This window comes from Myxine glutinosa, chromosome 9 (assembly GCF_964187855.1).
Source record: "Myxine glutinosa chromosome 9, kmMyxGlut1.1, whole genome shotgun sequence".
NCBI classification, from domain to species: domain Eukaryota; kingdom Metazoa; phylum Chordata; class Myxini; order Myxiniformes; family Myxinidae; genus Myxine; species Myxine glutinosa.
The window spans coordinates 69,025,695-69,052,534 of NC_136269.1; the positions used below are offsets into that span (position 1 = coordinate 69,025,695).

Sequence of the window (26,840 nt, forward strand, 5' to 3'; positions counted from 1 at the left end):
TTCACACACCCAACCTGTCCATCAAGTTACGTCCAAATCCGTCCACAGCTTTTTGAGATATCCTGCTATATGTTGGTTTAAAGCCCGATCTCCCAATGGTGAAGAATCACTTAAAAAATTAAATAATTCCCATATCTGAATCCATATTCAGATCTTCACCATAATCGGATATATTTGTCCTTGTCAGACACCCAACCGGTCCACAAAGTTTCGTCCAAATCCGTCCACAACTTTTTGAGATATCCTGTTCACAAACAAACAGCCAAACAGACAAACAGACAAACGGAGACATGAATAACACTGCCAAGGTAAGTGAATCTCTTCAGGACCTCAACATCTTCGCCACAAACAGGCAGAGACAAGACAGCAGCATCCAATATGTCAGTGAAATCCTGGATCTTGGTTTTGAATCAGGAAATCCGTAATCCCAGCGGCGCCGCCTCCTCATTCAGTCCCTGGAGTGCTCCAGTAAGAATATTCAGTGTCTCCGCAAAATCAAGATCAGAGATCTTGACACTCCCAAACGATGCACCGCAGCCTGACCTTTCCGACATCCTCCCCAGAATCCAGTCCATATAAGCGCTTAAGAGCGTGGGAGCCAGTACACACACACCCCTGCCGGACTCCAGAGCAACTGGAAATAAGTCAGAGATGGTGCTCTGAGATGCTCTGAGGAATGCCCAAAATGCGTCCAAAACATCAGGTTTACTTTGCTTCCCACAGAGGTTACCATATATCTTTGTCAACTTTCAGTTTATAAACCTATTGTTCATCAAGGAACTAGACGAGCATGATGAAGTACCATAGAAACACGCATATAGAAATAGGTGGTACACCGCAACCTGACCCAGGTGAAATAGGTGCTACAGTATGTGCCATTCCAAGCTGGTCGGACTGGTTAAGTTCATTGAAGGACTACAAAACAGCCATGTGGAGTGTACCGTCATATCCCAGTTAGTTTCTTGCACTTTACACATAGAGTGCCTCAAGGACGACTTCAAGAAGGTAACCAGAATGTTACCTATGCTGTTTTAGAGCAACAATGTGAAAAGGATGCCGGCGATAACTCGCTTAGAGTTCACCAAAATACATCATGGGGATATTTAATTCCCACCAGCAACTAATGTTGGCAAAAGGGGCACCAAAACTAATGCTAACCCTAACCCTAACAGTTCGAAGGTGAGTGCGCCACCTCTGAGCCAGCCGGTTAGCCCAGCGTCAGTTGAGTAATGGGTTAAGTTTAGTTTTTCTGCAACAGCTCTGATTTACAAGATATATTGAGGCCTTTTCGAGGGCATTAGAAAAGAGACCATTATTCTACAACCGACATATTCCTCAAAAGAAATGTTTAAAAATATTTTTACTCTTCCATCTGTACAAATCAGTCGGCATCACGGCTCGTTCATATGAAATATTGCTACTGGAACCAAATCGCAGCGAAAAATGAAAATAAAATTTTGGGATCGCAGCAAAGATGGCTTAGGATAGGGATACCACTGCCCATTGTTGTTTAAATGGGTCTCTTAGCTTCACCAGACTTGGTGGAGAAATGGTTGGAGTGTCCACTCTGGGTCTGAGGTCAGCAGTTCGAACCCCGACCGAGTCATACGAAAAATATTTTTTTAAATGGTACGTGCTGCTTCCTTGCTCGACCAAAGACTTTATAAAAGAGAGAGCAGGGCCAAACAACCATAGGTTGGCAGCAATTATTTGTGCAGGCTCAGTGGGTCTATTGGCCTCATCCTGCATTGAAGTTCCTTGAAAGAACTCGTGTTGGTCAAAAACTCAGCTGATTTCTGCACACTTGAACGGTTACTCATTTGCGCAATCCTTATTAACTGCAATCCTATTTCTGCCCTAGAACAGCCTTTTCCATGGATTATTTAATTTTCACTCTGACAACCATTCGGTGAAAATACAGTAACATTATAATTTATGGTGACTTCTATTGTTTTCAATGTACGTGCCAGTAGGGATTGAATAAAATCAAAAGAGTGAAACTATTTGAACACTTAAACTCGCAAAACGAAATAAATAAATAAAACAATTAAAAGGTGAGAATTCGTTTCAAGCCGAACTAATTCGTTCGATAAACGTCAAATTTGCGAATAGTTAGACCTGATAACGAGTGAACAAAAACATCAAATTGTGCCAGGTTAGCTTTGAGGAATTTGTGATGATAATCTAAAAAGATGCATTAACAGCTCATCTTGAAAACAATGAGACAAGAAATAGTATGTTATAGTCTGAGTTCTTGAAGTCTTTTCACTTTAAACACAATTTCATCACGATTAATATCTGATATGAGGAGTACGAGTATTAAGCGAACGCTGTGTAATAAACCACCATCTCTGATCATTCTCCATCCAAAACCATTATCTTTTCTACCCCCGTCAACCCCTCAACCCATAAAATAACAAAGTTTGAAACCTCAATTGTGATGGGTTCTTGAGGCTTGAAGCGGTAGAATATGGCCTTGGTATTAAAAGCGGGTTCCTGAGAACCCTTGTGAACTTGAGACTTCACCTTCTTCCCTTCGCATTTGATTATAGCATATGGGTTGTGTCCTGGGGATGGAGATAGATGGACAAAAAGACAGAGAATTTTAGTTCAGTACGTACGTCAACATCAGTACTTTTACCTTTCATCCTGTGTTGTTTATCCTTCTCACAAGTCTAAACTCCTGTACAGAATAATAAGTGATGAATAAGTGACACCAAAATAAATAAAAATTCAAATTATTTAGGGTCTTTTGGGTCTTTAAACGATTTCAGGCTCTTGGGGGATTTAAAAGGTTCTTCAAATGAATGTCTAAGGGATCTCAGCAGTCTCAATGGTCGAAAGGTATATTTCAACAGTATGGAATCAATAGACGTACGTAATTAATAGGCAGGATGAAACCGACGTTCAAACAGTACGTAATTAATAGATGCAAAGTCACACAGCTTCACCTCACTGCTTAACGGACCGTGAATTTCAGTTATATATATATATTTGAAGAAGAATACGACGTTTTGGTCACAAATATACATATATAACCATATACGTTTGCTGCGTTGTAATAAGAAGATTATCCTAGAAAATAAGGTCAAGGGTTTCCTTTCCAGTTATGAGCATCTAATTTGCATAGTCATGATTGTTATTAACAATCAGTAAAAAATAATCAAGAAACAGTTTCATTCCTTAGTTTGAATACTCAGGTGTGCACTCCGCCATGATTACAATGCAACAGTGGCCAGGACAGAGTCCAGGCAGAAGCTCAATCAAACTACTCTGGAGCATCTGGTAACACCTCCTGAAGGTACAGTAACATATATCCTGCACTTGCTCTGAAGGAGGAATGAAGTAGCATCATATCAGCTAGCTGCCAACTTTTAGTACAAATTGTTCATAGTCTTATCTATACACAAAGAATTAAGTTAAGCACCCCCCCCGTTTTTTTACAACCTCGCACATTACAAGTTTGTTGTCGTCAAAACAGTGTAATATACCCATGATATTGCTATATTTTCTGGAGAAGTGATATTATGGTCACATAAAAACATAACAATCATGCCGTTTTCAATATTTTATTCTGAATAATTTAAGGTGAAATTTTTTGGGAATTTTAGGCATATTTTCACCTCAATTTAAGTATGGAGCTATAGGTCCATCACGGACAGTGTGGATGACGTTTATGTTTTCTAACGTACAGTCATTGTTCTGAGAAGACCTCTAGCGATCTTTGCGTCAATAACGTGTGTAGGACCCACGTGATCGGATCACTGACGCAACCAATCACTTTTTTTCACTTTGATCACTCAATTTCATCAATGGATAATTGCTAATGTCATACCAATCATTATTTGATCTCACATACCTTAGAATATATGCCAATGTATACATATACACAAAGAATATATATTAGGGGGTGCCTACCTTAATTCGTTGTGTAGGGGTGCTTAACTTAATTCTTTGTGTATATATAATAATAGTGTAAGGACTCGACTTTGTTATCCCTTTTACGCCGCACCCAGTGACCCGATTCCCATGGCACTAATGGATTTACGATCTACGAACCACGCTCTTTGTTTATCACATACAGGCATACTCGAAATATCTGAATTAGCCGACGTTGGGGCCCAAAAGCATCCGATTAACTGCCGATACGACGCCATCTTACGACGCCATCGTATTGGCGTCTGCTGGGCGAAGGCGAAGCAAGCCGTCCGCTGATTGGACAGGCGAAGGCGAAAGCAAGCCGTCCACTGAGTCGACAATCCAGAGCATGCATTTGTGCCGGTGTCGGCGATCGTTGTTCATATACGCACTCTTCATTCTCATCTTTCTTCCTAACTCTTACTCGGACAAGCAAATCCCCTATGCCATCCATAATGGTACACTCTATCCATACACCACATCCTCCCTTCCGTGGATGTTCCACGGGTTTCGGCTAGTTATTATTATTCTACTCTCTTATACAGCAAGTGGCTGCTGGTTACCCCACTGTAAGAGAGCACCTGTAGCTATGCCGCTGATACAGTGCCGCTCCACTCTCCCCCACTCCCCTCTAGACCCCACCCCCTCAGTAAGTTAGGTCAATAAGTTTCAGAACTTAGCCAGGATGCCAGCAATAACTTGCTGACTAATATTCGTCAAAAAAAGAGAATTCGTTGTGAATCTAAAACCCTGCTTATGTCTTACTGTTCGAATACTTTTGATAATGTGCTGTACAATGATAGTGTCCAGGTGGTGAGATAATTAACTTAAAATGTAATTACATGAATATCACACGTACAATCAATCTATCCTAGATAATACATCGACATTAGGCTAACGTTGGCAACAGATCGACAAAGCTTGGAATGGATGCAAGCTGATTTCCAACGTTGGTCTAACATTGACAATGTGGTGTAAAAGCCATCCGACGTTGCGCCGATGTTGGCCCGACGGATATTATGTTAGGCAAATGTTGGTAGTCAACATAAGCCCCCAAGGGAGTTACTTTTCAATCACCCTGTATATATATATAAGCTGTTTCATTTTTGAACTATGTATTATCGACAGACTGCCTTTCCCCCATTGGTTGGTCAAGCTGGCCTGACTCCACCCACAATTGTAACCTGAAAAAGAAATTTGCATGCCACCATTTTGGTGCGATGGTAAACCTCAGCCATCTTCAGAAGTGTCGTATTCACAATCGTCACGTCCTCCCTATAAATTTTTCAGTCAGTGTAAAACAACAGAAGTGACTATTAAAATGATCATCAAATATCGGAAGGTTGGAGCTGACAGGCATCATAGGCCTTGTGAAAGCGACAGTACAGATAGGCCTCAGGCTTCAGGCCTTAAGCTCCAGGTCTATGGTGTCAGCCTATGGACCAGTGCAATTGGAATTATCCGAGCGCGAGATAACCACAATGTATTGTATATGCACATAAGCAAGAGGCATGTTTTTGCTTCATGTACGTAACCCGGGTAAATTTTTTATTTTATTTTCGAGAGCGATCGAGGCAGCGGTCTGTTGCTTATACACCGCCAAAATAGAGACGTCAGAATACCGTGTTGCAAAGTTGGAACAACATCACGCGTAGGGTGGGTACTCTGCTGGCAATAATAATTGTGCATCAAATTAAACCGAAAATAAACTAACACCAAATGCACCCCGACTACAACCACCCTCCATCATGAGATGAGGGTTTGGCCCACTTGAGTCTATTCATTATGTTCTATAATATCAAATGTTATCGTGAAATATTTGAGTGTGTAGTTTTGGGACTATTGTTCAGGTGACATTTAATATTTTACTCTACATTCATAATCCTAGGCCTAATCAGAAAAATAAAAATAAACTAATTGTACCATTCTGTCGAAGTGATGATGTTTCGTTTTCGAGCTGGAGTACCAGCTTGATGACCTACCTATCAAATCTGCACCTTAAAGAATGTATGAACAAGATTGATACCCACCTTGTGGAAGTCCAGCAACTGCCAGGAGGCTTAGTGATGAAACACGGCTTGGCATTCCTGTCACACAGCTCCAACAATTGGCCTGGGGCTCATCCAGCTTCAGCTCCCTGGTGGATGGGGAGATCACTGAAGTATGAACAGGTCGTGGTCAGCAAGGAGTGGCAAAGTAAGCCAGAATTTGTTGCCGCAAAACAACAACAAAAACCTTAAATGTCACACACATCAATTGAAATGCATTAGACAGAGCTGACCTGCAGGCTGAAGAGACATCGGTGAAGACCCGGATCACAAACAGTCCACTCAGGCCAGCCTCAAACGTAGTGGGTAGAATGACATAGCGCCCAAACTTTAGCTCTCGTCGAAGGAGCACACTACGCGAGTTGATGTATACAGAACTCACCTCCTTGTCCTGAGGTGCGTGCATGCGATACTCCCGATTCTGCTCCACCTATAAAAACAATGTAAGTGCACTTGATTCAACTGATTGAAATTAAAATGAGAATTTCTACATCTTATGAATATCAAACATTTTCAAAACTGAATGTACTCACAACTAGCAATTTGTTAAGCAATATGATCGTTTTTTATGCCTCCGCCGGCAAAGTTGCCGGAGGCATTATGTTTTCGGGTTGCCCGTCCGTCCGTCCGTCCATCCATCCGTCCATCCATCCGTTTGTCCGTCCGGGCTAAACCTCGTTTTTCTCAGCAACCATATGTCCGATTGAGACGAAACTTTCAGGGTAGGAGAGACACCAATGCAGAATGTTTTTCTGATAATTGTGACATCATCGGTCACGTGGTATGGCAGCCATCTTGGATTAAAGGCAAATAATTAAAAAATTATTTCTCGGAAACCGCTGAATGGAAAAATTTGAAACTTGGCACATTGTCAAGTACTCTCAATGGCAGAACAAAAGCATGATAATGATGACATCATAGGTGAAGCCAGCCAAAAATGTTTGAATCTAATTCCTTATCCTAAAAATCTGAAATTGCATGCACATAATATATGACCCATTTGTATTGAAATATTAAATTTATGACATTATAGGTCACATGGTTTGGCAGCCATTTTTGATTGAAGGAAAATATTAAATAATTATATCTCTGAAACCGCTCACCCTATCGATGAATTTTACAAATATCATCTAACAGCACTGTTGCATATAGTTTGAAAATGATGATGTCATAGGTCACGTGGTTTGGCAGCCATCTTGGATAGAAAAACGAACCTTATCCGATCAACACGAAACTTCACAAACGTGATCCCCTACCCATATATATGCAGAGTGATGACATCTACCCATTGTGGGACTATGCGGAGGCATATTGGCGACACAGTCGCATTGTTCTAGTTTCCTTCTTTTTTTAAATCCTGTAATTTTGTGTTACCACCATTAAATCCTGTATTTGTGGCCAGTTGAAAGTGCACTTGAACAGTGTGTGGTGAATGAAAGGAAACACCTCGGCGCACACTAGCTTTCGAGTGATGTTCAAAAAGCTTAGCCGGAGAGCAAAATCAATTTACAACGATGCTCTTAGTATTGAAAGTGGCTTTTTTATTTATTCAGTGCTGCGAGACTGCAGACAAAAATCAATAATACAATTTCCCATTTATCTGCAAATTTGCTATGACAATGCAATGAAGTAAGCTTGCTCTGCAACAGTAAATAGTTTTTCAGAATGAGATTATGCACGTCATGCGTATTTAGACTCGCTTACATATGGTGTAATATTTCCCGCTCTTGCAGGGAAAATGGCCTTAAAATGCATGTTGTTGTTGTTGTTACATATGGTGTCAGAGTGCAGTGCAGGAATCCCAGCACAGTGAACATGAACTGTCGCTTTGGTAACGTTTGCTTTGCACAATTGCCTTAGGGTTTTAAAGGCCATAGGAAGAGGATATCGATCTCACCCTGTAGATCTCAAAGCCGATGGAAAGGTTTTCTCCCTTGCCATCCTTGCGATTGGCTCGACGATCTTGCTGCTGCAAGCTTACCATCACTGTATCTTCATCTTTACACACGTCGAACACAAACTGAAAATCAGGTAGAAAATAAATAAATAAACAAAATAAAAACACCAATTAACTACAGAGAACGTCAATGCTCCATCATAAACGGTACCTTTGAATTATCCAACAATGCGAACAATTGTCAATAAATCTATTTTTTGTAATCCCGAAATATTCCATAAATTTAATCACAGCTATTACAATTCACAACTGAGCTCATGAATCGAGATCCTTCACCGAAACTAAGGTGGATCTTTTGAGTTCTGGGGGACTCCGTTCTACCTTCTGAAACCCAAATTATAGAGTTAACCAACTACATTCATGCACACGCGTGCGCGCACGCGCAAACAAATACACACACACACACACACACGGAAAGTCAATGTACTTTAAAATTGGCTTGGCTGCCATTGTTATTGATACGAATTGTCTGTCTCAAAATGTTGCATCAAAATATATGTAATACAAGTTGGAAGAATATTTTCGGTGTGTGTGTGTGTGTGTGTGTGTGTGTGTGTGTGTGTGTGTGTGTGTGTGTGTGTGTGTGTGTGTGTGTGTGTGTGTGTGTGTGTGTGTGTGTGTGTGTGTCGTGGTTTCTCTCTTTCTGTCTTTCATGGCAAGGATGACACTGGACAGTTTGATATTGCCGTCCCAGTAGTAGTCAGTGCCAGAATTTGCCCAAGTTGTGAGTTCTAACTCCCCTACCCTTTGTTGAAGGACAAAGTGGGGCCTTTACATATACAGTGCGCATTCATTAAGTATTCAGACCCCTTCACTTTTTTCACATTTTATGTTGCAGCCTGATGCTGAAATCGTTTAAATTCATTTTTTCCCTCATCAATCTACACTCAATACCCCATAATGACAAAGAGAAAACAGGATTTAAAAAAGTTTTGCAAATTTATTAAAAAGAAAAAACTGAAATATCACTGACATAAGTATTCATACCCTTTGCTATGACACTTGAAATTTCGATCAGGTGCCTCCCATTTCTCTTGATCATCTTTGAGACGTTTCTACACCTTGATTGGAGTCCACCTGTGGTAAATTCAATTGATTGGACATGATTTGGAAAGGCACACACCTGTGTATACAAGGTCTCACAGCTGACAATGCATATCAGAGCAAAAACCGAGCCATGAGGTCGAAGGAACTGCCTGCAGAGCTCAGAGACAGGATTGTGTCGAGGCACAGATCTGGGGAAACCTACAAAAAAAATTCTGCTGCATTGAAGGTTCCCAAGAGCACATTGGCCTCAATAATTCTTAAATGGAAGACGTTTGGAACAACCAGGACTCGTCCTAGAGCTGGCCGCCCGACCAAACTGAGCAATCGGGGGAGAAGGGCCTTCGTAAGAGAGGTGACCAAGAACCCGATGGTCACTCTGGCTGAGCTCCAGAGATCCTGTGTGGAGATGGGAGAAGCTTCCAGAAGGACAAACATCACTGCAACACTCCACCGATCTGGTATTTATGGCAGAGTGGCCAGACGGAAGCCTCTCCTCAGTGAAAGACACATGAAAGCCCGCTTGGAGTTTGCAAAAAAGCACCTAAAGGACTCTCAGACTGTGAGAAACAAGATTCTGTGGTCTGATGAAACCAAGATTGAACTGTTTGGCGTCCGCCTGGCCACTCTGCCATAAAGCCCAGATCGGTGGAGTGTTGCAGTGATGGTTGTCCTTCTGGAAGCTTCTCCCATCTCCACACAGGATCTCTGGAGCTCAGCCAGAGTGACCATCGGGTTCTTGGTCACCTCTCTTACGAAGGCCCTTCTCCCCCGATTGCTCAGTTTGGCCGGGCGGCCAGCTCTAGGACGAGTCCTGGTTGTTCCAAACTTCTTCCATTTAAGAATTATGGAGGCCACTGTGCTCTTGGGAACCTTCAATGCAGCAGAATTTTTTTTGTAGGTTTCCTCAGATCTGTGCCTCGACACAATCCTGTCTCTGAGCTCTGCAGGCAGTTCCTTCGACCTCTTGGCTTGGTTTTTTCTCTGATATGCATTGTCAGCTGTGAGACCTTGTATAGACAGGTGTGTGCCTTTCCAAATCATGTCCAATCAATTGAATTTACCACAGGTGGACTCCAATCAAGGTGTAGAAACATCTCAAAGATGATCAAGAGAAATGGGAGGCACCTGATCGAAATTTCAAGTGTCATAGCAAAGGGTCTGAATACTTATGTCAATGTGATATTTCAGTTTTTTCTTTTTAATAAATTTGCAAAACTTTTTAAAATCCTGTTTTCTCTTTTTCATTATGGGGTATTGAATGTAGATTGATGAGGGAAAAAATGAATTTAAACGATTTCAGCATCAGGCTGCAACATAAAATGTGAAAAAAGTGAAGGGGTCTGAATACTTTCTGAATGCACTGTATGAGCTAATGGTAGCAGACAGGTCCCCAACTTGATATCCATCTCTGAGGGGACAGCACTTTGGTTGAGAATCGAACCCGAAGTAGACATATCAAAGGCAATTGTGCTACCTCTGCACAATCCTGTTGGACATCATGTCAGGTTAAGCCATCATAACAAAATCCTTTCGGGCTAAATCCAAAACAATTATGTCGATATCAATCGTAATGGTGAATTAACTGCCACAATCGTGTCACCGATGTTCAAATCAACAAACCTGTGGGTTCTGCAAGAATGTGGAGCGGTTGTTCATGCAGCCTCCTGCTCGGTTCTTGAGCGGGTTTGCGTCCAGACTCCACTCCCCCTTGATCATTACCTCCTCCCAAGTTTTGTGGATGCTGAATAAAGATGTATTTATGATCCTGCATAAAACAAACAACATCCAATATGCCACTCAAAGTTACTGCATGATGACAAATTATATATTGGAAAAAGTAGAGATGTCTCTCCACAATTTCTCTTACAATTAAGTCACTTGTATTATCCATGATAAATATCGTTTTCACCAAGTTTGAACTTATGGACAATTTGGTGCGATGAAAATGGACTTTAAAAAAAAGCAAATCAAAAATACATATTGTATTGTCACGTCCCTCGGCGATTAAGATCACCTAGGGACGGATAGCCGAACCAGCTTTAACTCCGAGGTGAGACCTCCTGATAATGGCGGTTATTTTAGGTGGGCACGGGATCAAAGTGATGCGATCTGTTTAACTGAAAGAAAAACAGGGGTTTATTCCAAAAACACAAGAAGTAAACAGGAGAATAAAATGCAACACAAATGATTTAATGAAAATAAAGCGTGGACAGAAATAAATGTTGAGTAAAACTAATTCCTTATTTGAGACGCCTCCACTTACTGACTCAACAACACACATGCAAGGAAAGATGAAATAAAAATAAAACCCTTCAGCCAGCACTTATCTTTGGCCCAAACTGGGTCCTGTTTAGCGAGTGGTGGTGATAGCAAAGTTCCGAAATTCCCGTGGCTGAGCGCACAAGATGGCGACCGAGGTGCCGCGCGTCGAGGGCGCACAGGGCCGTGAGGCGAGTGGTGAAGACAGCCCTCTTCCGTTGCTGGTCCCTCGAGGTTTTCCCTCCTCTTCATCCTTGTGATGAACAGCGCAGCCTTCAGCCCACCATGAGCCCAACAGTCGAAGTTCCTTCGTGATTTCCGCACCAATCGCTCTCGTTCCTCAAGCGCCAAAATGGCTCAGCCTTCTTCTCCAAGCAGAAGATGCGCACTACTCTTCCTCACTCACCCGAGACAATCGCGTCCCTCCAGGCATGGCCTTCCTCTCCGCATCTTCTGGGCGGGGCCTTTGCCTCATGAGGTCCATTGGGGGTGGGGCTTAGTTCAGTCGACTCCTGCCTGGCCTTTTGCCGGCGGTTGTGGTAATTTAAGGGTAGGTCACCAAAAACGTTAGGGAAAACATTACAGAGGGAAGGCACGCACTGGGGAAAATTATCCTTAAACCCTACCACTAATTAATTAGCACTGCATCATCCCCCAAATGATGCACAATTAAATCACCTGAAGCTACATTCTCCCTACTTAATATATCGAAATGCTCCTGCACGTCACACGGTTCATGCTATTTCCTATATAGTTTTACCTCTCCAACAGTATTCTTTTATCTACCGCCCGCCCCCCCCCCCCCCCCCCCCCATAAACATAACAATATATAATTACCATGTTTCCCAGTGCTAGTCAGATCCCAAATGATCTAGTATAGGTTATATCCCAATGACAACGTAAAACTGCCGTTCCGATGTGGCTGCTTGTGGCACAATGTTGCTGTGTACGTGTTGTATGTAAAGCTGTCCGCCCTATCTTCATTTCAGATGTCTATATTAAACATCTCCCTGTATAATTTGAGAGCATACGTTAGTGTACGCTGGCTCCCTGGTCAAATTGCTTTATTGGGGTTGGCTATATAATTACAAGCATGAGAACGGCTCCATTTCCAGCATGATCATCTACTTGGGTCGGGGTTGGGATGAGTATGGGCTGGAAGAGCAGGGTGAGGAGGAGAGGATGCAAGTCTTTTGTTTTTGGAAAGGTAAGGGGTGGTAGAAAGAGAGAGACTCAAGTTGGTTCAGCCCAGGAGTACCTCCATTCTGATGGCAAATATTGAAAGTTTCCTCCCAACCCCGACCCTCCGAACCACCCACTCCAATTTTGTGCTTTAAATGTTTTCTTTCTTATTGTTTCAGGTGTTCATATTTCAAGTTCATGTGGGGACAGGGCAAGCTAAAGGTGGGTGAGGAGAGCAAGAACGACTATTATTGTTTATCTCAGCAAGACTTTCATGGCATATGATGTGTGTTGTTTTTGTGTTGAAGACCGATAAGATTTTCCATACCAACCTGCAGATGATGGAATCAGTGAAGTACTTGCACCAATCATCAAATGCCATCCTGAAATGTATACATACCTTCAAATTACCAAACAAGGCCTATCGCACACTCTCATGTGTGTTTAAAAAAAACAAATATAAACAGAATAAAAATGAAATTTTATCAAAAGTCTATCTCGACATTTACTGCATATATTATTTATTTCCATAGTTAGGCTCTTGTGCAGTATAAACAAGTTTAGTCTCACCAGAACTCGCCATCGTCTGCAACAGTCATGCCCATACTTTCACGCTCACTTTGGCTCACCCTATTCCACTCTTCTGACCTGAAACATTAGGGGTAAGAGCAAAAAAAAAAAGAAGAGTCAACTAATTGTGATTGAAAATCTACTTTACGTAAGCTCAAATGATTACCATGGATACATAGAATGCAGAACAAAGATGGCACATTTCAAAAATAAATTACTACAGCAACTATTTACAATGAATGTAAATGGAATGGTTGCATGAGCAAGCTTTAAGAAGCAAAACTGTTCAGCTCATTACAATAGTTAACCACAAAGATATTTAATTTTTAACATCAATCATAAGTATTTCCCTTTTCTCGGCATATCTGCACATGCAGCACATTGTACACAAAGAGAGAAATGTGCATAGAAGTTAATGTTGGAAGCTCCCATTTAAATGTGAATTATTTAACAGAGCTAATGTCAGGAGGGGAGGCAGGGGTGAGGTGAAGAATAATGACTGAAAGTTTATTTGATGAGGCTTAACCATGACCTGCTCCAGGTGACTGAATGCAGCCCTTATTGTGCCTTCCTACATGGACACCTGGCAAAAAGACCACTTGTGTGATGCAGGCTGATCGGGGTCTCATTTCTGCACTGCCTGGATCAGCTTTGAGGTTTGAGGGGTCAAACCCAAGCTCACATTAAATTGGGGTCTTACTGCGTCGATGCTCCAACACAACCTGTTCCATGTGCAGCTCTCCGTAGCTTAGTCTTCTCCATTATCACTGACTTCTCCCCTCTCCTTCACAGATGTGCTGTCTTCTTCGGCCTGAATGATGGGGTCTCAAAACCCAATAGGTCATCTCACTAACCTCCTTTCGTGGGTCTCTGTCATCATAGAAATGTCCAGGAGATGGAGCGCATGGTCAGAAATCGACACCCAACTCACTAGTCAGAACAGTTTTCATCACTCGGAGTCAGTGGCCAGCAGGGACCGGTGATGGGAGTGTCCCTCAACGTAAACTAACCATTCCAACCATGGTTTTGAAACAATAGGTGATGCTCTGGTGGTCATTGCCTGCAGTCAGGATCTGATCTTGGCGAGTATTTCAACAATCACCGTGACCTCAATATTGGAATCCAAATCGCTTTCCATTAGGCCCTTCCTTTATGCAACTGCTAGAAAACATTGAATGGCATTCACTGCGTCTTTGCTTTCTTTGACCGAATGGTAAGACAGAGAAAAGGGACAATGTATACAAAACAAGCTATCGTCTTATCCAGCTAACACATGAAGCAAATTCAACACATTTACATACTTCCTACAAAATCAAAATATCAAATTACTCACAAAATATCTAACTGCGCCAGCTCATGACAATATTGTTCCAAATGTCCTGTGTTAACCCAACAATTCAGGCAAGTTTGACTTCATTTTCTCTACAAGGCCATAAAACCTCAATCGTTTTCCGATGTGGGCTTTGGACAGGCCAAGCCACGTGTTCTTTCAGCTTCCCTACAGTAAAAAGGATTCTTCACATTTGCTCTAATTCGGCTTGGGATCGTTGTCTTCCTAAAAGATGAATTATTTCCTGATGAACTGTGCTCCCGAGGGAAAGGTGTAATGGACCAGAATCAGCTTGAGCTTGTCAGCACTCAGGATGCCATAGATTTTCTGTAAATCACCAACACCGATTGCTAAGATGCACCTTCCAAATTCGACAAATTTGGAGAGAAAAAAAAAACCATGAAACTACATTAGGCTCGCCGCAATTGAACAAACAGGTGTTGAATAATGCAAGCTTGGATGGTTGCCTGATGCCCAATTTAACCATCTGGTTTCCATATGTCTTCTCAGCAGCACTTTTCAAAGCGGCTACACATCCAACGAAACCACATTGTACTAATGTATGTCATACGTTTGTAACGGTCTACTCCTGTACTTGGAGGAGGATCTTGGGGAGATCTGCATTCAGCTGTCATCTATCATGCAAGAGAACATGATATATGTATTACAGGGTGTGTTTCATATTCCATGTTACCCTGTATGGAAGATGGAGCACACCCTGTAATATGAAACTTTTGGAGATGTTTGGCTTGTTACCTCGACCACTATATTAGACGTGCCCTCTTCAGAGTTTTGCATCCCTGTCTTCCCAAAACAAATTCTTCACGCACAACTTTCATTTTAATACGCTTGTCATGTGATATTTACTCCCGCCAGGGAGTAATGCATTCGATCGTGTCCGTCCGTGTGTGTGTGTGTGTGTGTGTTCATGTGTTCGTGAACAAGATATCTGGAAAAGTTCTGAACGGATTTGGATGAAAGTTGGTGGGATGATTGCCCTTGGGATAAGGAAGAATTGATTAGTTTTTGGTGAAGCTCAGGATATTATTCCGGATCCAGGAATTTTTTGAAGGATTGTTTACCATTGGAAGATAGGGCTCATTTTTTTTAACATTATCTTCTATATATTCTATATTTAACATTGTGATATGAAAATAGTTTTCATATTTGTTGTAAATGTAGTTTAATAAACTCGTGGTTATGCGTTAGAGCGGTGTATTCTTTAGCAGCGTCGTCTTCAATGCTCATTTTTTTTTTTTTTCTAATAAAGATATTCTGTCATTTTAAAACCACCAAAGTGTGTATTCGGTTTCCACTTTTCATAAAATGTTTCGTTTGATACGTATAATGCTTTAAAACTGTTTTTTTTTTTAACCTCAGAAGAGATATCAACATTTACCTCAGTGAATGTCAATCGCGGTGTCAGTATTTGATGAACTTATAAAGACTTAGGTGAGTTATAAGTGTGACCAGCATGTGCACGGGATTCTTCCCAGAAGAATGAGTGGTCGCATTAGCTTGTACGACTTAAAATGAGCGAGTTTTGTTTTCACGTTTGGGCCAGTTTTACATGTTGTATCCCTAAGGAATGAAACGAACGTTTTTCCTGGCTTACAATTTTATTTGAAGTCACACATGCCTCAAAATACACTCACTTATATAAAATTGAACGCTGAATCCGAAAATGTTCGTGAAATTGCCTTTTTTTCTTTTAACATTATCTTCTATATATATATATATATATATATATATATATATATATATATATATATATATATATATATATATCTGTGCAGTGTCTGTCTTGTGTTGTGTTGTCTTGTCTTGTCGGGTGTTGTGTTGTCTTGTCGGGTGTCGTCACTAAACTACTCCCTCAAACTTTTGTGAAATCGTACTATTCCAACTTGACCCACGGCGGGAGTATGCGCTCTACTGAGTGGCGTTCTAGTTCAGTCCTGTGATCAATGCATTATTCGATGACTCTACAACTACGAGTATGACAACGACCTGTACTGCATTGTCCTCCAACCAATCAATTGCTTGGGTGACAAGGAATCCCATACAAACCATCAGCACCAGACTCGGTGGCATAATGGTTCGACTGTTAGAGCATCAGCTCTGAGAGTGGGAGGTCACTGGTTGAAAATGACCCCGGCTGAGTCATACCAAAACCATTAAAAATTGCACTTGCCGCTTCATCGATTGATGCTCAGTATTTGAAGGATTAGTGGGCATCCACTGCGACGATGATTTTCCTTCCTGTCTTGTTTGTCCAAACTGAGTACAAGTTGTCTAATTAAACCATAACATTTTTGGAGGATTGTGAATGTCAATGTCATGTCAGATATAATTGCTGCTATACTTTCTATATTTACCACATTATACTGTGTGTGTGTATATATATATATCTCTCTATAATGCAAGCAATCTCTGTGTGTCTGTGTGTCTGTCTGTGTGTGTCTGTGACCGCTGTTTCTCGACAACCACTGGTCCGATCTAAGTGAAACTTGCCATGTATATTGCTGGGGACCTGAGGATGTGCCTTTTCAAGGTTTGCTATTAATCGGACAACTGGTTACCAAGTTATGGCCATTTATTTAGCAAACACATACGTTTTGTACGTGAACGAAGGAACAGCGAAGGACGAGAACGAAGGAACAGCGAAGGACGAGAGCGAAGACCGAAGGAGCGATGAAAGTTTTAATTTTTTTTTGCACGTACGGTCAAGCTACAGCGAAGGAACCGCGTGTTTGTTTGTTCTCTTCTCTTTGTGCTTTTCCTTGCGATGAAATTGCAAAATGGCAAAATATGTTTGCGCTAATTGAAGAATTGGCCATTAAAACTAATTTGCGATTAATCGTAACTGCGATATGTGAACTTCCGGACAGTGAGGCCTTATTTTTGGTACGTACGTCAACGTACGTATGTCGACGTACGTACCTCCCCGCACGTACGGGCACGCACTAGTATATATACAATGCATCCAATAAATGATTTGCCTGTAATAAGTAAGCAGATCATATTTGACTTCATTAATTCATTGACACTGATGATGTAGATTCATGGTTATCATATGTTTTTTTTAGCTCACCTGCAACAAAGTTCAGGGGAGCTTATGCGATGGTGCATAGTCCGTCCATCAGTCTGTCTGTCCATATATCTGTCATATCTGAGATAGGCCTAATGTATAAGGGAGAACCGGTATAGCATAGCGGTATAGCTGGGGCTACCGGTAAAACTGGGGCTAACGAAATAGGTCAAGTAAAAATAAAATAAACAAGCATAGATACACGCAAGTACACCACCCCAAGGCCAAATAAATAAACAGTCAGTCAGTCCGTCCGTCAGTCCGTCCGTCAACACTTAAAACTTCTTCTCCGAAAGCGCTGATGGGATTGAGACCAAATTTGGCACAAATTTTATTTGTTGTGTTGTGACTAAAGTTTGTTCACGGCATTAAAACAATCGGGGTTTACGGGAGTTTACCGGAGACAAAGTGGATCCAGGTTTGACCCCCCAAAATAGATATTTGCTTTTAACTCTGAAACTACACACACGATTTTGATGAAACTTCACCACGACCTTCACCACCCGCACTGTACCAAACTTTGTTCACTGCATTAAAAAAAATTTGCCCCTTTGGGGGGTCTGGGTTTTTTTTTGTTTTTTGTTTTTGCATACAAGATCGAGGCTCGTGTAAGAGCTAACCTTGATCACAAAAAGACAAACTGACACATAAAACATATGATAAAGGGAGCGGGAGACAAGATGGGGAGAGAGGCACAAGTACAACATTTGAGAGCAGGGACATCGGAAGATCTGTGGGAGTGAGAGGGCTTGGGGGGAGGAGGCGTAGGAAGTAGGGTGGGAGGTGGGAGAGGTAGAAAACACACGGACACTGCTAGGACTTCCAGGAAAGAAGTTGGTATTTCAAAAAAGTGGATCTGGGGTGAATTAATGGGGGTAGAAAAGATCAAGGTTTTGGATGGGGGAAGATAAGAGATGGTGGTGAACAGCTGTTTTAAAGACCTGGAGGGAGGAGAGGGGTTGAAGAGAGTGAGGGAGTTTGTTCCAGAGGAGGGAGAAAAGAGGAATGAAAGAGTGAAGGTGAATAGAGAGTCTTGATTTTGGCAGTTTAACCACAAGAGGGTTGCAGGCAGATCTTGTGCGACCTGTAGGAATATTTGGGGGACAGAGCACAGACAGAGCTGGGGGAGCAAGGCCAGAGAGGAGTTGGTAGAACACAGAAAGACCACCAACCTGCCTGCTGGTGAGTGAGTGAAAGGCCCTCGGAGTTAGCTTCATCGCGGGAGATTCCAATGATTCTGAAAGCTTTGGTTTCAACAGCGTGAAGCCGAGCTAGGTGTGAGGCAGGAGTACCGGCCCAGAGCGGAGAGCAGTATTCCCTTGAGCTGTGGATGAAAGCCTTGTATGTGGTGAGGAGCTCAGGTGTGCCAAGAAAGGACTTTGCAAGACGGAGGATGCCCAGTCGGCGAATGGCTTTGGAGGCCAGCTTAGAAATGTGGTTTTCCCAGGAAAGATCATTGCAGATAGTGATACCCAAAAGCTTGAGTGACAGAACTTCTTCGAGAAGATTGTTGAGAAAGTAGATGGGAGGGTTGTCCAGTCGGTCTTTTCGGAGAGACATCGTAAGAGTGTGAGATTTGTCAGGATTGAAAGACATGTTCCACTTGTTTGCCCAGTCTGTGATTTTGTCCAGGTCTGCAGAGAGTGAGGAGGCTGCAGACTGCCGATCTAAGGGATGGAGCGGCAGAGAGTGGAGTCATCAGCAAAGAGATAGAGGATTTTCCAGAGAGTCGGAGAGATCATTGATGAACACCAGAAAAGCACAGGGCCCAGAACACTGCCTTGGGGAACTCCAGCAAGAACAGGAAGGGGAGATGAGAGAAAACCATTCAGGGCCACACGTTGACTACGACTAGAGAGGAAGTCCGCCCAGCCATGCGTGGAGATTTCCATGGATACCATAGGAGGAGAGTTTGGTGAGCAGAGCGGGGTGCCAGACTGTATCGAAGGCACGTGATATGTCAAGGGAGACAGCTCTGATTTCCTGTTTGGCATTAAGGACCTCCATCCATTGTTGAGACAGCAGAAGACAGCAGAAGTTTACTTTTTACAATAGGACGTATTTTCTTCTATGGTTAAGAATTAAGAGTTTAGCATAACTGTGCAAGTATACTTACTATAATTCATGGATCGATATGTGGTTGTGTGTTTGTTTGTTTGTTTGTTTTTTGCAATGCTCCTCCAAAAGGAGCCAAATCACAACATAGTTTATAGTTCTGGGCCGATTACATCCAGACTTGCTGCATAGGATCAGCATGACCCCAATTAGTGCGTAGGGGTGTTTTTATCTTTTCCGAATATCTTGGGGAAGGGGAGGGAATGACAATTCTCTACATAAATGTGTATCGTGTAGCACCACCTACAGGTGAGAGAGGGTATTACAAGCCCCACCCTTTACAGCGCAGCAATCCTCTCCGTAAATTTTCCAATGCAGCGAGATGTTTCAAATAACACAGCGAGAGGTATTTTGAATTCCACGTTTGAATAAGGATAATAACATAACCCCCCTGGCTGCTCCCTGAGGGAGCAGGTGCTTCCAGTATTTAGAATGCACTGTGGGGTGCTGTATGTGGCCCGGTTTCCATGGTTATCGTGTGGTGTTGGGGAAGTGAAGTTTTACGATCATGATGATTCTTTCTTTGTACGTCTTCCTCGTTTGTTTGCAGCACAAAGCTGCAGTGCAGCATCATTGGCTGAGGGCGTGGCTGTGCCGCTGATATAATGCCCTCTGCTAGCTAGGGAAGCAATTTGTAATTTGTTCATGGTGCCGGCGATAGCTCGCCCACTCTTAGCGAAGGACACAGTGGGATCTATAACGTCCACCAACAAATTCTGGCAGAGGGGAACATCCGTTTAAGGTCCATCCAAGGGACGGCACACATTGATGAATCACCCGGTCTGTGAACACCGGGATGACAGTTTATAGCTGCATCAGGATTCAAACCCAGGCGAGACAGCTTGGAGGTGAGTGTGCATACCACTGCTGGGCCATCTTGTCAGCACTTTATTTGTCCTGCCAGACATTCATGACACTGCCTTCTTGTTCACGATTAAACTTTAGAAATCCTATATGTTTGGGTTGTCCTCGCCCATGCTTAATAGCTACATTTTATTTATATTTTAACCGCAAATTGATTTTAGATGTTGAATGTGGATTATGTCCTGTTAGCCTTGTCCATTCCCTGACGGTGTGTTTGTCCACATCGAGATCTCCTATAATCCATATCTTTCATTGCAAGGCATTTTAAAAATATTACATCATACATGTTCGCAGCTTTACACAGCAATGACACCCAATGATACGGGTTATAAATTTTGATTTAAAAATGTAATATACTGCATATACCCTGGCGAAGCTCTGCATTGTTAAATACTTTGTTATGCTCCTCGCTGTTTTCATAAATGTTTCCAAAACGAAAATTACTCTGATACCTACATTCAATCTTAATTTACATGAGTTGGCAGGTAGTTATAATAGCAAAATTCTGAATGACCTCGAGAAAGGTCTAAAGGGTCTCATCAGTCTGAAGGGTTGGAAGGTTTAAAAGGTTCCATTCCAATAGTATGTAATTAATAGACGTTTTTCAAGAACGTAACCCCCCCCTCCCCTCTCCCTCTGCCCCGCCTCCCCGTGAACGGCAAGACCCTCCCGTATAGACTTGAACACTGTGCGGGTATATGCAAGTGATGCGGTTTCAGGTACGTGTGCTGTTGTTTGAGGTACTTGTGATGCTGTTTCATGTATGTGTGATGCTGTTGCTGTTTCGGATGCGTATGATGCTGTTTCATGTATGTGTGATGCTGTTACATGTATGTGTGATGCTGTTGCTCTTTAGGATGCGTATGATGCTGTTTCATGTATGTGTGATGCTGTTTCATGCATGTGTGATGCTGTTTCAGGTACGTGTGCTGCCGTTTCATGTATGTGTGATGCTGTTGCTGTTTAGGATGCGTATGATGCTGTTTCAGGTACGTGTGATGCTGTTTCATGTATGTATGATGCTGTTGCTGTTTAGGATGCGTATGATGCTGTTTCATGTATGTGTGATGCTGTTTCATGTATGTGTGATGCTGTTGCTCTTTAGGATGCGTATGATGCTGTTTCATGTATGTGTGATGCTGTTTCATGCATGTGTGATGCTGTTTCAGGTACGTGTGCTGCTGTTTCATGTATGTGTGCTGCTGTTTCAGGTACGTGTGCTGCTGTTTCAGGTACGTGTGATGCTGTTTCATGTATGTGTGATGCTGTTTCAGGTACGTGTGCTGCTGTTTCAGGTACGTGTGCTGCTGTTTCATGTACGTGTGCTGCTGTTTCATGTATGTGTGATGCTGTTTCAGGTACGTGTGCTGTTGTTTCATGTATGTGATGCTGTTTCATGTATGTGTGATGCTGTTTCAGGTACGTGTGCTGCTGTTTCATGTATGTGTGCTGCTGTTTCAGGTACGTGTGCTGCTGTTTCAGGTACGTGTGCTGCTGTTTCATGTATGTGTGATGCTGTTTCAGGTACGTGTGCTGCTGTTTCAGGTACGTGTGCTGCTGTTTCATGTACGTGTGCTGCTGTTTCATGTATGTGTGATGCTGTTTCAGGTACGTGTGCTGTTGTTTCATGTATGTGTGATGCTGTTTCATGTATGTGTGATGCTGTTTCAGGTACGTGTGCTGCTGTTTCATGTATGTGTGCTGCTGTTTCATGTATGTGTGCTGCTGTTTCAGGTACGTGTGATGCTGTTTCATGTATGTGTGATGCTGTTTCAGGTACGTGTGCTGCTGTTTCAGGTACGTGTGCTGCTGTTTCATGTACGTGTGCTGCTGTTTCATGTATGTGTGATGCTGTTTCAGGTACGTGTGCTGTTGTTTCATGTATGTGTGATGCTGTTTCATGTATGTGTGATGCTGTTTCAGGTACGTGTGCTGCTGTTTCATGTATGTGTGCTGCTGTTTCAGGTACGTGTGCTGCTGTTTCAGGTACGTGTGCTGCTGTTTCATGTATGTGTGATGCTGTTTCAGGTACGTGTGCTGCTGTTTCAGGTACGTGTGCTGCTGTTTCATGTACGTGTGCTGCTGTTTCATGTATGTGTGATGCTGTTTCAGGTACGTGTGCTGTTGTTTCATGTATGTGTGATGCTGTTTCATGTATGTGTGATGCTGTTTCAGGTACGTGTGCTGCTGTTTCATGTATGTGTGCTGCTGTTTCATGTATGTGTGCTGCTGTTTCAGGTACGTGTGCTGCTGTTTCATGTATGTGTGCTGCTGTTTCATGTATGTGTGATGCTGTTTCAGATGCGTGTGATGCTGTTTCATGCACATATGTTTCTGCAATCCCAGCAGGGGGCAGTGCATTCGAAAACATGTCGATTTCAAATAGGGCTGATGTGAAGCCGGGTGTTCCGTCTACATTTAGATTGGACGGGAAAATAATCTACTCTCAAAAAGAGTCGGCCGGGTATGGGTTCCCCGGCAAATTCCATGCCTCTCGATTAAATGGGATACCAAAATTAATTATAAAAGGGATATGGCATCAACTTCGACTAAGTTTCTCTAACTAACAATTAGTGGAGAGAAAACAAGTACATTTGTGATATCACGTTAGATGGCCTCATGTATCCATGTTTACCATAGTCATTGTTTTTAGGATGGAAATAAAAGTTCATCTTCGCAGTCGTTCTTCATTTTAAACCTGTGGTTTTCAAGTGGGCCAATGGAGTCTAAAAGAAAAACTCGAAAAAACAAACCCTGAATTCAATTGAATAGGCCTCACCTCTTTGGGGAGGATATCCCATTGCTGATGTGTCACTATTGGCATTTTGTAAGTCCAATGCAGGAGACACCATTGGAGGTTCTGCTCAGAATGTTACATTTGTTTCGACACAAACTCCGCGTCCCGTCATGTGATACCTTTAGTCCAAGATATGTTGTAAAACTGCGCTCAATTACAACTGAAATTTGGGTCATAATTATCCCGAATATATATTATTCCTGCAATTTATAATTGTAATTTATATCGAGTCTGAGATTATTTGATTATTTTCATCTTTGCTCGGAAGTGGAATTTCATTCAGCACTCTGTCTGTCCCTGCCTCCCACTGCAGCGCTTTGAGAAGCGAGTTGATCAATCAGAACATATCAAATCTCTCTGACTCTCTTGAAAATCCTCTCTATCTCTTTGCTGACGACTCTACTCTCTGTCGCTCCATTCCTCATCCCTCAGATCGGCAGTCTGCAGCCTCCTCACTCTGTGCAGACCTGGACAAAATCACAGACTGGGCAAACAAGTGGAACATATCTTTCAATCCTGACAAATCTCACACTCTTACGATGTCTCTCCGAAAAGACCGACTGGAAAACCCTCCCATCCACTTTCTGAATAATCCTCTCCAAGAAGTTCTGTCACTCAAGCTTTTGGGTCTCACTATCTGCCATGATCTTTCCTGGGAAAACCACATTTCAAATCTGGCCTCCAAAGCCAGTCGCCGACTGGGCATCCTCCGTCGTGCGAAGTCCTTCCTTGGCACACCTGAGCTCCTCACCACATACAAGGGTTTCATCCGCAGCTCTATGGAATACTGCTCTCCCCTCTGGTCTGGTGCTCCTGCCTCACACCTAGCCCGTCTTCACGCTGTTGAAACCAAAGCGTTCAGAATCATTGGAATCTCCCGCGATGAAGCTAACTCCAAGGGCCTTTCACTCACTCACCGCAGGCAGGTTGGTGGTCTTTCCGTCTTCTACCGACTCCTCTCTGGCCTTGCCCCCCCCAGCCCTCTCTGGGCTCTGTCCCCCAAATATTCCTACAGGTCGCACAAGCTCTGCCTGCAACCCTCTTATTGTTAAACTGCCAAAATCAAGACTTTCTGCTCACCTTCACTCCTTCATGCCTCTTTTCTCCCGCCTCTGGAACAAACTCCCTCACTCTCTTCAATCCCACTCCACCCTCCAGGTCTTTAAAACAGCTGTTCACCACCATCTCTTATCCTCCTCCCCCATCCAAAACCTTGATCTCTTCTACCCCCGCTAATTTCGGTCCCCTTGTGTTTTATACTTCTCCCACCCCCCCCCCCCCTTCCCACGCCTCCTGCCCCCAAGCCCTCTCCCTCCCACACTTCTCCCTGCTCTCAAATGTTGTGGTTGTGTGCTTCCCCTTCTCTCCCCATCTTGTCTTCCGCTCCCTCTTTTTGTATATTTTGTTTGTCTGGTTGATTTGTATGTGAAATAAATGTTAGCTCTTTCACGAGCCTCGATTCAGTATACAAAAAAAAAAAAAAAAATTCTGGATGAGGAATTATCCACTTTGTTACGTTGGAGTAATACATCTCTTTCTCTGCTCGAGTGCGTACCACCCACTTACCCATCGCTCCATGGTCCAGTCCACTCCTTTTGTCCCCAGGGATTCCTCATGCGGATCATGTTCAGTTTCTCAGACTTAAAGAAGGCAATGAGACCCTGACCAAGTCGAACGCGTCGCACATCTGTCACAGAGTAGGCGTGACCTTTCACAAGGCCAGTGGGTGTGCGCGCTTCCATCTCGTCAGCCGATGTTGCCTGCGAGCAACGGACAGAAACGAGTATTCATGTCAGGAGGAGGGCAGCTGGTGGACGAATGAGGATGAGTGTGGAAAAGAAAGAGGGTGGGTGAGGTAGAGGCACAGGAGGAGGCTGAGAATGGATGAGTGAGAGGGGAGGGGGAGGCAAGGACGAGAGGGAAGAGGAAAAGGAGGAGTAGAAAAGAATGAGTGAGGAGAGAAAAACAATTAAGAAAGGAGGATGAGCAAAGACAGAACAAAACTGAGAAATTATCTATTTGTTATGAGATGGTCGACAAATGGTGTAAGTGAACTAAAATGATTAAAGCAATGACATAAACTATCATTGAAATCTCTATTTCATAAATAAAGCAAAAAGAGAGAGATACTGCCTCAGCAAACAAAGTTAGAAGTTTCATTTCAAAGTTTGTACAACACAAAAAACGACAAAGAGTGCCCCAGTGGACAAGGCTTGCCAAGGTTGGCCTGCCTCTTCTGCTAATGTTCCTGGCAAAGAGCCATGATGGAAAGCCCCGGGCAGCCACAACTTGGATCACCACAGGGCACTGCACTAAACACCAATATTTACAGCGAGGTCTGATACTTCAGGACAGGTGAGCCGAGTCACCATATCTAACAATAGCAGGGGTACCCGGCATTGCCCGGTGCCGTTCTAATCCTGTTGGCATTTCGAAGAAATCAAATCTTTTTATTTTATTTTTATTTCTTTATTTATATTTAATCCATAAAATATCAACTTTATATATTTTTAAATTTTCAAAAAAGTTTGTTTCTTTTTCAAAAACACTCCCCGACACTCACTCATTAACCTCTGAAAGTTTGACGAGGACCCGTCTGGTCATCTCTGAGAAAAATGGTGACACACAGACAGACACACAAATGGCTCTCTTACAGCATCTGTATAACAAAGCGGAAGTGTCTGTCCGTCCGTCCGTCCATCCCTGAATTACTTCCTCAGTTTTGGGGCTCGACCTGCCAAACTTTATGTGGAACCTCTTGGGGTCCCAGCAGGTGTCCTAAGGTGGATGGAAATTTTCATAAAATTGGGTCCCACCCATGCGTACACGGGTACCTCTCCAGTAGGTAATATTGTTGGGGGTACTGGGGTCTACTTATTGCACATGCACAAGATGGGAGGAGGGAAGTAGTTCCTGGACAAGTTGAAATGGAGAAAAAAAACAATGTGGAAGCATAAGAAAGAGGAGCGTGGGGTAATGTGGGAGGAAAGAGAAAAATAAGGAAAGGAGCTTGGACAGAAGAGAAGCGACAAAAGGATAGAAATAGTTGATGGCACACAGGAAGAAAGGATGAAATTTCCACTACTTTACATACAGTCGTGGCCAAAAATATTGGCACCCTTAACTCAGTACTTAGTTGAGGCACCTTTGGCAGCGATTACAGCCTCGAGTCTTCTTGGGTATGACACGACAAGCTTTGCACACCTGGATTTGGGGATTTTCTGCCATTCTTCTCTGCAGATCCTCTCAAGCTCTGTCAGGTTGGATGGGGACCATTGGTGGACAGCCATTTTCAGTTCTCTCCAGAGATGTTCGATTGGGTTCAAGTCAGAGCTCTGGCTGGGCCACTCAAGGACCTTCACAGAGTTGTGCCTAAGCCACTCCTGTGTTGGCTTGGCTGTGTGCTTAGGGTCATTATCCTGTTGGAAGGTGAACCTTCGGCCCAGTCTGAGGTCCTGAGTGCTCTGTTTCAGGTTTTCATTAAGGATATCTCTGTACTTTGCTCCGTTCCTTGTTCCCTCAAACTTGACCAGTCCCCCAGTCCCTGCTGCTGAAAAACACCCCCACAGCATGATGCTGCCACCACCATTCTTCACCGTTGGGATGGTATTGGGCAGGTGATGAGCAGTGCCTGGTTTCCTCCAGACATGACGCTTAGAATTGAG

The 26,840-nt window shown here is 42.9% G+C and overlaps 1 protein-coding gene across 1 annotated transcript in view; it reads right to left on the bottom strand.

Annotated features, from left to right (window-relative positions):
* The window catches only part of CAPN5 (calpain 5), a 60,432-nt gene that overhangs the window by 4,764 nt on the left and 28,828 nt on the right, over positions 1 to 26,840 (bottom strand). The window contains exons 5-12 of the mRNA XM_068129027.2: positions 24,742 to 24,935; positions 12,982 to 13,059; positions 12,744 to 12,794; positions 10,591 to 10,735; positions 7,864 to 7,986; positions 6,200 to 6,396; positions 5,949 to 6,055; positions 2,431 to 2,567 (exon numbers count right to left, since the gene is read on the bottom strand). Of these exons, the coding sequence (XP_067985128.2) occupies positions 2,431 to 2,567; positions 5,949 to 6,055; positions 6,200 to 6,396; positions 7,864 to 7,986; positions 10,591 to 10,735; positions 12,744 to 12,794; positions 12,982 to 13,059; positions 24,742 to 24,935 (1,032 nt within the window). The remainder of the gene's footprint in view (positions 1 to 2,430; positions 2,568 to 5,948; positions 6,056 to 6,199; positions 6,397 to 7,863; positions 7,987 to 10,590; positions 10,736 to 12,743; positions 12,795 to 12,981; positions 13,060 to 24,741; positions 24,936 to 26,840) is intronic.